The 16,781-nt window shown below is 27.5% G+C and overlaps 1 protein-coding gene across 1 annotated transcript in view; it reads right to left on the bottom strand.

The window, feature by feature from the left end:
• Positions 1–16,781, bottom strand: part of LOC123295894 (extracellular serine/threonine protein CG31145) — a 213,813-nt gene that overhangs the window by 175,880 nt on the left and 21,152 nt on the right. The window contains exon 2 of the mRNA XM_044877354.1: positions 15,830–16,168. Coding sequence (XP_044733289.1) covers positions 15,830–16,168 — 339 coding nt within the window. The remainder of the gene's footprint in view (positions 1–15,829; positions 16,169–16,781) is intronic.

The following is a 16,781-nucleotide window of genomic DNA, read 5'->3' on the forward strand; positions in this document are numbered from 1 at the left end:
TTAATCAGAAGAATTCTTCATATTGTTCTACGAAATTTGAATTTCTACATATATGTCAAGTGCAATTATAAAATAAGAAGTAGTTCACACAAATACCAGAAAAGTGAACATATATTTTAATTACAATATGTGGTTTCTGGCACTGAAACAATTTAAAATATCTGTTATACTTAGATACATACTGAATAGAAACTTAATATAAAGTATATATATATTATATATATATATATATATAATATATATATAAGTATTGTATACACAAGTGACATTACTATAATTAGGGTCTATAATATTGCTTACATAATAATATTTATAACAATAGATCCCGTTTTAATTATTCTACCTGTTTTAAACATTTTAACAAACACTAGTTTTATAAACATTATATCATGTTTAATAACGAACATTTAATACGCCCAAAAATAAATTGATGTTTACGAAATAATGACTTTAAATGTAATTTGTTTTTACCCGACTGAGCAACGCAAAGGAGTGGTAATGTGTTTATTAGCCATATGTGTGTTCCTATATGACTCACTAGATGGATTTTTAATGATTCTGACTTCAAGCGATTTGTCTTAACCTTGGAAGTGCTACTGAAGATATGGCAATGATGAAAATTCCATATGGCGACCACTAGGCGCCATATTGTGGAAAATATGTATGTGTGTTCCTATGTGGCGCAATAGAGGCCACACGCGTGGCCCGATTTTGATCATTCTCACGTCAATCGATTTGTTTTAACTTGATGAGTGCTACTGAAGATATGGCAGTCATAGTAATTCCATATGGCGACCACCAGACGCCATATTGTGGAAAAAATGTTTGTGTGTTCCTAAGTGGCGCAATAGAGGCCACGCGCGTGACCCGATTTTCATGATTCTGACGTCAATCGATTTGTCTTAGCCTTGTGAGTGCTACTGAAGACATAACAGTAATGAAAACTGCTATAAAGTGATATAGTGCTACTGAAGATATGAGATTCATAAAAATTCCATATGTGCACGCCATAATGTGCATTATTTAAACGTAAGAAAAAATTCCTTAAAAAAATTAAATAACAACTTTTGCTTGAAATATTTTTCCGTAAACGTTACTGTTTACCCGTGACGGCGCAAATTAGGACTAAACATTGGTGTCCACTTTCTCCAAAACTATAAATGATATAGAGTTGAAAATTTGCAAGTAGCTTCAACAAATTAATTAATAATATTATCGAAAAATGCAAATTGTTTAAGGCGCTTGGCACAAATCCAAGAGACCTTGGTACAAATCATACAACTTGTGTATTATTTTCAATTATCTTTAATTAAGAAAACTGTAAAACAAGTTTAATTTTTTTTTTTTCAGATAATTTTTTGAACGATTAATATAATACTATTAAAAGCTGACTTCTTGTAGAATCTTACGATTCAAGATTTTCTCGGTAAAGATTTCTATGCAAAGATGTATAAAAATTAGTTTGTAGAACATAAGTTAAGGACTTAGACTCAATTGAAATATTTAATAAGTTACCGTAACCATTTATCAAATACGGCGCATAAAAAGCATTAAATTTAGATGGTTTTCAGATGACTTTGAATGATTGATATAACGTTTTAAAAAAAAAAGCTTATACAAGATTTTAATCATTTTAAACGTTATGTGAACGTTAACACATTAAACTACCTTAAAATATGAATAATAAGTCACCGTTAAACATGTTATCAACGACTTGGTTATATTATTAGTTTTATTATTATTAAATTATATTCATGAAAATATTTAAAAAAATTAATAATAATAATAATAAAATAAATAAACCATTTTAATATAAATATGCCCACATTGCATTCATATATTATAAAAGTTTTAATTACATTTTTAATGGTTATAATAAAAAAAAAAATTGTAAAAATTTGACATTTAGTAGCTCCACATAATCCGTATGTATGTACCAAAGTTAATATGCGAATTATAACCGAAAAACGGGAAAATTTAGAAAGGGAAGTATAATATAGCTTGGTTTTTATGGGTTAGTTTATATCTTAAGCTAATTAAGTAGGTTGTAAATTAGTGGGCGACTTTATCTTGATGATTTACTTGAGTATCAAGTCTTTCGTGATAACCCACCAACAACTGAAACAAGAAATCTGACAGTATTTACTGGTTGGCAATGACGCGGATTTAGTTAAAATTATTTTGAGTCTTTCATTTAAGAAAGTTAATTTCCTAAAAGCTTATTTACTCATATTAAAATAGAAGAAAAATTAATTGTTAAATTTGTTAGATATTTTTACAGCCTTTTCAAATTCGCTTACTACTTTACTCAACAATTTACATGTGTACCTTGTTTCAAAACTCCAATCTACAAAAAAGTTCAACTTTCAAATTTATATAATAAGCTCCTAAGTATACCCTCAAACCTCGAAAAAGATCTTGATATATGGAGGTTAAAATTGTATTCGGTATAACACGTACATAGTTTTTTTATTTCATTTTTTTATTTTTATCTTTTATGAATAATAAATTAAACGAAGTTTATTACGCATATGGAGCTTTATTGTATGAAACGGTTGCCATTTACACGTTTTCAGAATTGCAGATTTTAGGAATTTTATCGGTATTAATGTATCAAATCTTTGCATTTGTATGTGTGTGTTTTGAAAAGAGCGTAAAATATCGCTCAAAAGTCTTCCACTATCCATAGAGGAAATTGGTGGGAAGAAATACGATCATAAACAGGTCGAAGATATATAAACAGGGCGCAGATATATTCAAAATTGATGAATTTTGTAGTGGTCAGCAGATTAAGTCAAATAAATTTTTTGAAAAGCCGTCTTGGTATTCCCATTCAAAAACCATTATATTTTTGAAGAAATTCATAAAAATATCACTTTAAATGAAGAAATAAATGACGTGCAATTTACATGATACTGTACATGTTATCGAGTAAATAAACATGATTGGCTAATACAAAATGCATAGCATATTTTTTCTCTGAAAATATTTTGGAAAGTAAAAGTTAGATGTAGAAAATTGTATGTTTTAATGGTCGTAAGACGTTCCATCTGTAAAGGTAGTCTCACTATACGATAAGAAATTCGGGTTGGCAATGCCAACAATACATCAGATAGCCCATCAGCCCTATTCAATACGGCAAAATTACTTAGGTTTACATAGATACTGTATATGTATCTGTTTCTGTACCATACCAGCATTATAATAAATGCCATGCATTCCTTACCGTGTATCTGAAAATATTTTCATTTGCATAATTTTAAAAGCTCTTATTAAACTTACAACGTTTGAATGTATGTTTGTTTGTTCGGGTCAAATCTTTTACTTAAATTAAGAAGTTATCCTCAACCAATTGAGCTGAAATTTTATGTACATGTTCAACTGACAAGGCCTGATTTGCGAAGTGACGTCATTTTAAATATCTCCTTTTCCATATGTCTATACTAACCTTATACTCACTTACCTTTAACCTTCCGAACTTTATGAAATTAAGTTCAAAGATCATTTTAGGACTATGATAAGCTCAAAAAATTTTTTATCGATAGGTTAAATACATTTCATTAATACATTTCTGGGTAAAACATAATTTAATATTTAAAAAAAAATTAAATGTATTATATTGTTTTTCGTTTTTGTTTTTAATAGATTTTAGTTTAAATTATTGTGTTTGTTTAAATTATTGTGAACAAATTTTTAATTATTTTTAATAAAATGTTTTAATATATATTGTTATATGGTCTATTTTAAAAATGGTTAAAAAAACGTATAAACATGTGAAATTTACAAAATTTAAAAAACCCCCTACAAATTTTTCGGCTACGGCACCCTAAGTTCGCACTTGAAACATAGCTAAGAACACTCTCCGTGAAGTTACCTTTCAACCTAAACCAAAGAAATCAAAATCGGTTCATCCACTTAGGCAGACAAACACACAAACAGCGGTCAAACTTATAAGAACCCTCTTTTAGTTCGTGTGTTAAAGTTTTCAGACAAAATTTATAGGAAATTTTGTCCTCTACAACTTTTGTACTAAATGTAATTACGATCAATGGTAAAATAAACGATATATTCTCAAAAACTGATTTTTGGGACATTTGATCTTGAATATGTATGGATGCTCACGCGTGATCATATATGCCTTTTGAGACAATATTGTACTTAAAATAAAGGTTTGTAGAACTATTCAGCTTATTTCATGAGATTCCGAGGTGATACCCTATTAGGACTAGTTATTTATTCAAGAGTTTTCTGTTATACATTGTTAAGATGTATATCAAATCACTTTTGCACTAGCAACAAATTTAATTTTAAAAGAAAAATAGTTATATTATAAAAAATTGCACGTATAATCTATTATGACTTGAAAGCATGTAGGTTTTTGTGATAAATTATCAAACATTTTTATTTTGTAGCCAATACTAAAATTTGCGTATGTTCTATATTCATTTAACAGAAACTAAAAATAGCTCTATTATAAAATATAGAATGTTCTTTACAGCATCAGCCATTCTAAAAACATATCAAAATATTTTTACTCTGCACAGAGGATTTGCTATATAAAAAAAAAACATTTAACAAAAAGAAAACCGACTTCAAAAAGTAAAAAAATAAAAATGCACTAAAAAGTCAAGAGTAAAAGATTTTTTTCTCATGAAAATATAGGTTATATAGCAAAATTGGTTAAAAATGGGCCGAGATATAGCCATTTTAAGCTAATAGTAAAATTTAGTGAAAACATTTCTCACCATTTCCACAATCCACGTGCAAAGTGGTACGGAATGAAAAGAAGTTTTGAGCAAAAGATTTTAAAAATTGAAAATGCAAGTTTTCAAACGAGCTATAGTTTTTCCAAATTCGATGATTTTTTGTAGAGATACAGCTGTTTGAAATTTTGGAAAAAAAATTTTTTGGAAACTATTGTAAAATTTATAATTCTTTGCCGAACAATCGATATTTCTATCCAATGTTCTTTATTTTAAGAGAACTTTGAAAAAACATTTACATTTGCGATTAAATCACAAAGACAGCCAGTCAAAAGACTACAAGGAAAAGGTTAGTTTTGAATTTTGTTTTATAAGTCAACCTGTATAATATGCATATATAACAATAAAATTAGATTGGCGGCATCCATACAACATGACATGGTTTTTCACCCTAATTTGTCACCGTCAAAATAAACACACATTCAATATACAATTTATTGGCAATTCACTTTAATAGCTTTATTTTTTACTTTATTAAATTGGTGATTGAAAACATCATGTCAATACATTTTTAACACTACGTCATTCTTACTATAAAATCTATAAGTTAATAAAACAATAAATTTTATTAGTTTCAATCATTAAACAACAAGTTAAATTTACAAAATTTAAAAAACTTTTTTTTGGAAACTTCCATCCATAAAATGTTCTCAATCAAGTAGGTTCAGCCGTTAAGGGGCTACGATGCCATTGAGAAACACACAGACTTACAGATAAACACTTTAAACTTATAATACTCGTTCTTAAATCAATATCAAAGTGATGATCAAGGACAGCAGATGAGATGAGCAGGATATTTAGAGAGCTATCATTTTTGGGGACAAATTTTTGGAAATATTTTAACGGAAATTTAAATATTTGAGTTGAGTTTGAAATTTTGAATTATTGCTTTGAATTACCTAATTATTTTACCGTTCCACTTTTCAGAATGAATTGAGCCAGGTTTATTTGCCCATTCATTTCCATAGTAATTATTTATATGTTAAAATTATACGTCATGCCTTTTCCAAAATGAATCGATTTTGAATATCATCGCCACTTTTTTAGTTTTTTCAAAAAGGGAACCATAAGCTCGCTTTTGAAACATAGCGAAGGACACTCTCTGTTAAATTACCTATCAAATGATACCAGAAAAATTAAAATCGGTTAATCGCTTGGCGCTACAATGCCACAGACAGACAAACACACAGACACACACTTTTTTTTAATTCGAGGGTTAAAAATATGCCAAAAAGAACGAATTATTAGGCTCCCGCGACTTATGATTAATAAGCATTAATAAATTATTGAAAGGGGAAACATTTTAGTAGTACTTAAATATTATAAGTATGTTCAGATCATAATTTATAGTAAATTTAACTTTTTGATTTCTTAGCTTATTATAAAGTTTCAATTTAAAACGCTTAGTTTTCAAAATTGAAACAGTTTCCGAACCGTTTCAATCCGTAAATAGTGAGTTCGAGGCCAAATTCAATGAAAGCTTTTATACGGTATGTAACTGTACATATTCCCCACTAAATCATCGATTTCATTACCATCAACAATCACCATTTTTTTCGAGTATTTTACACACGTAATAAATTTTATTTTCGTATGACAATTACATAGCTTTTATAAACATTAATTTAAATTTTTAATTTATCATCATTTCCAAAATATGTATATATAAATTTTTTTGTTTTTATTCTTTTCAAAAAATGTGTGATGATATTTAAAAGGCATACTACACAATATAGACAGACATTACTGAGTTAAGTGATGAGTGGTGATTTTTTTGTTTAACCTATAATAACTTATAACGAACGCAATGAACAGTTATTTTATTTTTTTTACGCTTTTTTATGGTGGTAATGCTATTTTTATGTATTCGCTTATATATTTTTATGTTAATAATTAAAAATTATTACTAGTATTATATTAACTATAATATTTTTCGTTTTTGTTCAACATCAATGGTATTGGATGTAGGCGATGTACCGAGAATATATAAATTTATGCAGGAGGATTATTTCTCTTTGAAATAATTGATGACGGAATAAGGAAGTTTCTCTATCAATATCCATGATTTAATCCTAATTTTAAAGCTTACCGTGCTGGCTAATGACGAAAAATAGACTCACGATCTATAAATATTACTGTAACAAAAGTTCCTATAAATAAAAAGTACTGAGATTTATCACTTATATATTATTTCTTCAGCACGGGTTTTCCACACGGGTTGGCACTATGATAAGGTATGAATATAATATTTTCGACATAAATAGAATGTAAAAAAGATTGTCTTATGGCTACAAATTTTAAATTTTACATCCAGTTTTGTAGAAGTTTAAAAAAAAAAGCACTATATATATTTAAAAGAGCCCTCCGTAAACCTATCTCATTACCAAACAAAATTTAAAAATTCCAAGGCCTTTGTTGTTGTATAGATATATATAGCGTAGCAAACAAACAAACAAACATTCTTACTTTCAAACTTAAATATATATAGGGATAATATTTTATATAATTTTGTTGCCGTTTTCAATATTTCTAATTTAAATTTTCTTAATCAAATCAGAGCTGTAAAATCAGAGTAATCTACCTTGAATTTTTTACAAATGCTTTGTATCAACGAACAATTTGACTTCTAAAAAGATTTTTATATGTGTGAAAGCTTTATAATATTATTAATATTATGGTTTTAAATACAAAAAAAAAAATTCATGCTAATAATTATAATTACATGTTTTATTGTATTTTTATTTACATTACTGCTTTTATATTTCGGTAAACACCTACTATAAGCTGCTCTGTACAGATAGATATTATATGTTCGAAGTTTTCTACAAATGTAGGTTTTACCATTAATTCATATAAACTCTGAACGTTGATATTTACTTAAAATAAGGGGAGATTTCACACGTACAACTTCTAGTAAGTCTTTTTTCTACTCTTCTATTGACAAACAAATGAAAATAAATTGACATTATTTTTAATAAATAAGAAAACTTTAAAAAACCAATACATTTATGGCGGTCCCTCCATTTCCTAAAAAAACTTATTTAAAAATTTTTTAAAATCTATTACAAGACCAAGAATTTGAAGTTACTGTTACTGTAGTAGTTTTGGACAAAAAATACCAAAATTTTGCCCTTAGGACGCCAAGGAACACAAAGGTTTTGCGTAAGGAACATTACATATAAGATTAAGTTGTATTTCTTACGGTTTACAGGTTTGACTCCAGGGGCAGAGGATTGATCCCCAATTAACCTATGTTGCTCCTAAACGTTTTGAGCACGTTATAGAACTTTCACCTCGATATCTCTTTTCGTTTTTGAGTTAACGTGTTTCCGAAATAACTAATTCATTGATTTTATGATCTAGAAACTAAAATTAATATACCTTGATATATGTATATTATTAATATAGAAGGGTATCAGTCTGTGGATCACTCAAAAACTACTGAAATTATCGAGAAGCAAGTTTTTAACACTTGGGTAAAATTTAAAGGAACCCTTACTCCATGCTTGCCACATGTTCAAGTGTTTCATCAAGTCATTAAATTCATTCTAGTCTATAGAGTATTTAAATTTAAAAAAAATGGACCACAATCTGATATTGGCCTCGCCCCTCTAGAATTTTAAGAATTTCTTCAAAAAACACTCTTATTTTAAAGCTTTTATTTTAATCTGATCGTCATTTATGTCAATACAAAACCAAAATTTTACGATAAACTTTTGTTGATACTTTTGTTTAACGGACCGGACCTTCTTGCCATAAATATATAAAAATCTGTAAAACTTATTTCAAAAAATTCTATTTTAATACTCATAAGTACTCACGAATTATGTAGCTTACGAATAACAACTTCGTTAACATTTATTTTCATTTTGATGTTCTCTGATCTGTGGTGATCTTTTGTAAAATAATTAAAAATTTTATACATAAGTTAATTGATTTTAATAATTATTTATTTTACTGTTGTTTTATTTTTGTTATTGTTTAATTATTGGTTTTATTGTATGAAATTTATTAAATATGTGAAAATCATAAATTGAAATATCACTCATGACCCAGATTTTAATTAATTTTCAATTTGTATTATATAAATATTGGAGGTAGCTATATTTTAAAAAATTATACGGCATTTGAACTATCTAGGGCATCACGCAATGTAAATTAATATGTGAGAAAATATATTTTAGATTTTATAGAAATTTAGTTTCTAATAGTTGTACTTGAAAATTTTGTTCAGATTTCTTTGATCGTTTCCTAGAACAATCAATACAACACTTTATCCAAAACATAGTGAATCATCTAGTGTGTTCTTTGTCCGAAAATTGACCGAGAAGAAAAAATTGAAATTGAAACACAAAAATAACTCGTCAAATTATGTTTAACCATATCTCTTCACTTGCTATCAGCTTAAAAAGTTCTTCTACTACTTCTCGTTCTTGTATCATGGCATTGTATTAGGGGGCGTCCATAAATTACGTGAGGTGTTTTTTTAAATTTTCTGTCCCTCCCTCTCCCCTTGGTGAGATGTCGTGAGGTTTTAGTCAACCCCCTCCCCCGTCCCCCAATCTCACGTGAGATTTTTCAGAATGTGGGTTTATTACGTAAACGCGTTAGATTGTTTATTGTAAAAAGAAAAAAACAATTTGGTTTGTGCTTTTATTTACGACTAGTTAAGACTACCAATCAATATTGCTGAGAGTTATAAATGTAATAAAAAGTTAAGAATAGAATACTTAAATTATGTCTACTGTGATTTAAAAAAAAGAATTACTCTAATCAGTCCATGGAGAATTATGCGCGGTCTCAAGAGAGACTATTGGAACCAACATGTCCATATGATTTTCAGTAAAATCATCCGCTCCTTCAACTTCGTTCTGATTTAGCCACTCCAAGCCGTTGACGCTTGCGCACAGTAACTCATTAGCTCGTCTTGTGACAATCCGTGATGGTCGCATTTTGCGGAGCATACGTGCTTGTTTAGCTGGTACAATGTAGGCGGCTCGCCTGTGCTCTGCAGCTCTTGTGACAGATGTAAAGTAAATACCGCATGTACTACAGCACCTTTTCTCTAAATCATCATGTACACTTGGGCAATAGAGATCATAAGGCGTGCTGATTGAAAAATTGCGTGATATTTGTCGAGACCCCCCCTCTCCCCAACGTGAGATTAGATGATATTTGACTCGACCCCCTCCCCCCCTTAATCATCTCACGTAATTTGTGGACGCCCCCTTACCATTTCATTTGTATCTTCCTTGATATTTTCAATTTTCTACTAAATCGACAAGCATCAAAAATTTTATTCTCTCAAAATCATGAAGTTTGAAAAGAAAGTTTGACAGACATTTATTTTTTATTCTTTCTGGGCGTAAAAATGTGGGCACAAATCCATGATTTTGTTTGACTTCTTAATTCTGACCAATTTTTTTTTTAATAATTAGATAATTTCGATTACCACTTAAAATCACTTGGAGACTAAAAAGTAATTTATTATCTACTCAAACAAATACCAAGAAAAAAAATTTAAACTATAAAAGAAATTTTTTATAAAGAAGAATAAAAAATACTATTTTTTTTTAGTAAACCTAGTTTTTAAAAAGAAAACTGTGAAAAAGATCGCATTATAATGTTGTAACATTTTAATGTAAACTGTCTCAAAACCTTAATTAATTTCATAAATTTTCTATTAAATTTTCATTGTATTTTTTTAATGCCCTTTTACACAAATATACAAGACAAAAAACTCATTTCTTCAGTGAATTACTAATTAATGAAGAATTGAATATTTTATAAATAAGAAAAAAAAAGGAAAGAGAAAAACATAAGTTAGAAAATCCAATATTACTAGCATAAATATTTTCATTCTGTCTTTAATAGCATTTTTTTAATGAAAAAAGAAAAAAAAATTCTTCATTCCTAGAACAATTTAATTTTTAATTATATATAACATTCTCCTGTTCATATAATAAAAGCATATTTAATCAAATTAGTTTTAGTAAAATATTCAATTAAAATTCATTTATTTTTCATTATTTATTTAATTTATTATAATTACGAGAAAATCTCGGAAAAATTCTTATACCATAGAATATTTTTGTGTTTTGTTTTTTTTTAATTTTCTAGATTGGTCTCTAGTATTGAGAACATAGTTAAAATGGTTCGCTAATTTGGTTTTAGTTAATCAAATATTCCTGATAATTGGTATCATATATCACCTAGGTCAATACAGCTTTTCTATTAAAAGGATAACAAATCTTTTTCATATTTCCTTAACAGAAGAATCATTCCGCTTATTTTTGAAGTGAAAACTTCGTTAGCTATATTGATCAATTTTATTAAAATAGTTTTGGAGGAAGATGTGTATGTTATTAGCTCTGAAGAAGTCAGCAAAGTTGACGAAACGTTGGCGATAAATAGAAAAGATTTACATTTTTTTAACCCCCGAACCAAAAAAGAGGTGTTAAAAGTCTGACCGCTATGTGTGCCTATCTGTCTGTGTGTCTGTCTGTGCCATCGTAGCGCCTAAATTGATGGACCGATTTGGAATTTTTTGTTTTGTTTGAAACGTATAGGAATAACTAAATAACCGGTGATAATCCTAAAAATTATCCTGAAGGAAAAAGATAATTTAATGGAGAGCGTTCTAAGATACGTTTCAAGTGTGAGTTTAGGATTTCGTACGAGAAAAATTTCTCCGGTGTTTTTTAATTTTGTAAATTTCACTTTTCAAGAAAATTTAACAGAAATATAAAATTGCCCTACCCTTTGACATTGCATAAATAATTTTTTTTTTTTTTTTTTGATTAAATAAATAAAATACACACCTTCTTCGAAAATTGTTTGCTACTTCAGTTCAAAAAATATTTCAACACAAATATGTTAATCATTTGTGTATAATAATTATAATTTATATAAAAGATGTAAATACTTTTGACAAATAATTATAACTTGAAAATCCCTTTCAAATATTTATTTTGAATTAAATAAAATAAACTTTTCTGTGTGTGTATTTTATTCTGTATTATTATAAATAGTCAAGTGAAAATTAGTTTCACACAAAAAGTTTTTTGTGGAGAATCAACCTAAAAACCAATTTCATTTGTTTCTTAAACTTATTATTTTTGATTGTTTTGTTTTATTTATTTATAATAATATTAATAATTATTATATATAGGCTTTCCTCATCGAAACTTGATCCTACTGAGTGTAATATAGGCCCAGATCTACTTTATGTAGGTACTCACATATCTATAAAAACAGCAGCCAATCAAATAAGGTATGTATTTTGATTTAAGGGCGTTCTTAAAAAATCACGTCTTCGCATGACCATCCTTAAATCGTTAATATGAATTTTCATTAACGCTCTTTGCAAGCACGTAAATTAAAGTATGCGTTTTTAAAATTTAATTTTTGAGATTAATTTGGAAAACTAATACTGATTGTCCTTTTCAATTGGATATTTCTATATCAAAAAATCTAGAGAGTGTTATAAAAAACTATCAAACAATATTTAGACAATCTTGTAGTTTATAATAATACCATAAAAATATCAGGTTGTCGACGAAATAAAAATAAAATTTTAAGTTAATTATGAGTTCATATAAGATCCATCATTTGATGAAAAGAGACGACTATAGTTATAGTATTGATGATTGAAGAGCGATATCTATATTATCAAATTTATTAACATCACTTGCACACAATATATTATATATTTTTGTAGTTGCGTGGTATTTTAAAGCTAAAAATAACACATTATTTGACTACAAAGTATGAATTTGGTTTATATGTATGTACCGTGCAATAAACCAAAACTTTTTACAATACTGAATATTACATATTTGAACTTAAATAAGTAAAACATTAAAATAGATTCAAATTAAAGAGCACACAATATTTATATAAATTAAGTTTGATAAAGCTTTTTTTTTTAAACTTTGTACTCGTAGTACTTATGATGACACTAGGTACTCATTTGTTAATATTATAGTACAATATATTATAAAGAAGTAGTATTGTATAATATAGAAGAACCATCACCATAGGTACACCTATATATTGTACTGTGGTACTGTGTACTTATACTCTTACACTCTACACAGTACACTAAGCTAGTCTACCTACAACAACAATTCTTGATGGATTTAAATAAAGAGAAGTCATTAAGATTGTGTATTGTTATACTTAATTGAAATCTGTTCAAGACATGAAAGATGAATATTAACATACACAAATGTTGAATAAATTTTCACATTATAATATTATATACATATACATATAAATCAAATACAATATCATTTAAAAATGAAGCTCTTATATAATTATATTTAAGTTTCAGGTATACTGATGGCTTATATAATGAAATATTGTTAAACAATGTTAACAAAAACGAAAAAAAAAAAAAATTATAGTCGCATTTTATGCAATACATATTGATGTACTCAGATTAACGATGGTACTCGTGGGTGGTTCAGGCGATATGCAAGGATTGAATAGTCAAAGGATTTTAATAAAACTTTTAAAAATACATTTTTTGATTAACAAAGTTTCCAAAAATCACAAAAAATTCCTAGGTTATCGGGCTTTTTATTATTATTTTATCGTTCAAAGTTGGCTGAAAAAATGATGAATTTTATAGGTTATCCTTTTCAATTGGATATTTTTATTTCAAAAAGGGTGATAAAAAACTCTCTTAAATATTGTTAAACAATCTTGAAGTTTATAATAATACCATAAAAATATAAGGTTGTCGATGTTATAAATACAAAATTTTAATTTAATTATGAGTTCATCGAGGATTCATCATTTGATAAACCGAGACGACTATAGTAAGAGTATTGATGATTGAAGAGCAATATCTATATTATCAAATTTATAAGATAACGAGCTATTAGTCGTAATCGAATTAAATGACCAACCCTGTATATGAAAATGAAATAAGAATAAAAAATATTACTGTAGAATGGTATTCAGCTGAACCATTTTTCTACGATAATCCTTATATATTTTTTAGTGTCACGTATGTGAGCTTTTGAAATTTAATTAATTATTTTATGATAATGATAAAATTTATCCAAAGACTAATGATTCGACCTTTTTTATGTTCATTTTATGTACAAGTAAGCTCAATGATTATTACAAATTGCATTTCAAATAGTTTTAAACTTCAAATTTTTCAGACAGTTATTGAACTGCATCATGAATAAGGTCACAACATCACAGGTTCCAAATGTGTCAAAAGAAATAAGGTCACAACATCACAGGTTCCTAATGTGTCAAATTCCAAATGTGTCAATAGAAGTATAGTTTTTTATTTTGCTCAATCTTGAAATGTATGAGGATAATCGTAGAAAAGTTCACAACATGATACATACACAAAAGGTCATGGACTTTTAAGAAAAAAAGTTAAATGAATGACGCTATAACTAAATTAAATCCTTGTTCCCTACTTAGACGTTTAAGTTGTATAACGGTGTTTATTTAATGTGACAACCATAATATGTGTTTAACCACATTTTTCCTATCATGGTATGGATTCATTCTCTACATAAGAATATGGTGGTACAAAAGCTACCTGCTAACCCAATGAAAACATACAAAATATAACAAAGTATAATATTATATATAATATATAATATATATATATATATATATATACATAAATACTATTATTAAAGTTAACACAAATATCATTTTATCATTTGTGAAAATAAATATCTATCCCGCTATCTCATCGTTTATAAAAAACTGGATAAAAAAAATTATTTTATGAAATATGAATTCATTAAATCAAAAAACTTTTTCATTTAAAAATTATTACCAGTGTAAAATAAAGGATTTACCTTATATAGGATTTATTTTATATTTATTTAAAAATCGGAATAATATATATTCAAAATGTGCATAATCAATTAAATTAATTTGGTGAATTTTTTTAAAGTCATTTACCCACCAATGCTATCTTATGCCTCCGATATCGATAAAATTCTCTTCATAAGATAATTTTAACTAAAAAAAAATCCAAAAATCGGGTCTATTTAATCATTGGATGGGTGGTTTTTTGAGACATAATCCAAAATTGGATACAAAGAGCGATTTTCTTAAAAAATATACATCCAATCGATACATTAACCCGATTTTTGTATTTTTTGGGTCAAAATTACCTTATATATAGAGTTTTATCGAAATCAGAAACAACAATTTTTTCCCGATTTTTTCGATTTTTTCTAAGGGGTACCCTTAAGAAAATTCCAAAAAATCGAATATTTTTTTTTGCCTCCAATATCGATAAAATGCATTATATAAGATAATTTTGACCCAAAAAATTCAAAAATCGGGTTTATTTAATGATTGGGTGCGTGGCTTTTGAAATATAATCCAAAATTGGATACAAAGAGCGATTTTCTCAAAAACTATACATCCAATCGATACATTAACCCGATTTTTGCATTTTTTGGGTCAAAATTATCTTATATATACAGTTTTATCGAAATCAGAAACAACAATTTTTTCCCGATTTTTTCGATTTTTTCTAAGGAACCCTTTAAGAAAATTCCAAAAAATCTAAAATTTTTTTTTTGGCCTCCAATATCGACAAAATTTATTATATAAGATAATTTTGACCCAAAAAATAAAAAAATCGGGTTTATTTAATGATTGGGTCTGTGGCCTGTGAAATATAATCCAAAATTGGATACAAATAGCGATTTTCTCAAAAACTATGCATCCAATCGATACGTAAACCTGATTTTTGTATTTTTTGGGCCAAAATTACCTTTTATATAGAGAAATTACCAAAACTATCTTAAACTAATTTTTTAAAATACAAATAAATAACATTGACCTAATCGACCAGGACAGACTTGAACATGCCAAAGAAAATTTTAGTAAGCGGCTCCGTTATATGCTTGTCTGAATAGATATTCTGAAGATAAAACCGAGACCCAAGCACCTAAAAAGTTTCCATACTCACAATAATTATAAAAATAAATCATGTAGAGAAAAAAGCATGCCAAGTAAATTATAAAATTCAATAATAATAATAAATAATTGTATAAAAAAATACTTACTCAATAGGTACTCCAATTTGTTCACTAATTGTTGGATTATTTTTAATTGGTGGTGATTTTTTAACAATTTCATGTGTTGATTTAATTAATTCTAATCGTTCATCACTGGTTAAACTTACGTATGTTACTAAATCACTAAATGTATCATGTTTTTCATATGTTGATTTATCATTTAAATCAATATTTGTGTCTTTACGATTACTAGGATCATTATTTGGTTGTTGTTGTTGCTGTTGTTGCTGTTGTTGTTGTGTAGATTTATCACTGTTTTGTGCATTTGATGATTGTGTAGGAACTTCAATTGGATTATGCTGTTGACTTTCTTTGGATGCATTACTGCTGAAACAAATAACACAAATTATTAGTAGGTTCAATCAAAAAACAGAATTAGTCGATTATGCCCAAAAAGTTTATGATTTTCCAAATTATCTTTTTGTTTTTATAAATTCAAATACTCTTTTTCTGATATTAAATTTAAGAATAGATATTTTTGATGTACCAAAAACACGTCGAATCGATTGTGGGGACTAAAGAAATTATTCCTATAGTAAAATATTAACATTTAAAAGTGTTTTGCAATAAATATAATCGCTTAAAAAAATTGTGATTTTTCAGAAACGTGTTCCATGAATCATGACGTCATCTATTATGACAATTCATAGTGTACCAAAGAGCTTATACAACTATAGAAACAGTAGGTAACTGTAAGCTTACAAGCTCTATTTCTCTTGCTTTTACGTAGGCGTAGGTAGATAGATATAAATACTACGTAAGTGAAACAAGTCAAAGCACATAAGACACTTGTTGTATCAATAGTGCTACCTTAACAGAATGAAATATGAAAATAAAAAATATAAATAATCTAGAAGCCGAAAGTGGTGCAAAAATGATACATGGCCACACATTTCCCAATGGCAGTTAATTTGACAGCTGATAGACGATTTATATTCGA

The sequence above is a fragment of the Chrysoperla carnea genome, chromosome 3 (assembly GCF_905475395.1).
Source record: "Chrysoperla carnea chromosome 3, inChrCarn1.1, whole genome shotgun sequence".
Lineage (NCBI taxonomy): Eukaryota > Metazoa > Arthropoda > Insecta > Neuroptera > Chrysopidae > Chrysoperla > Chrysoperla carnea.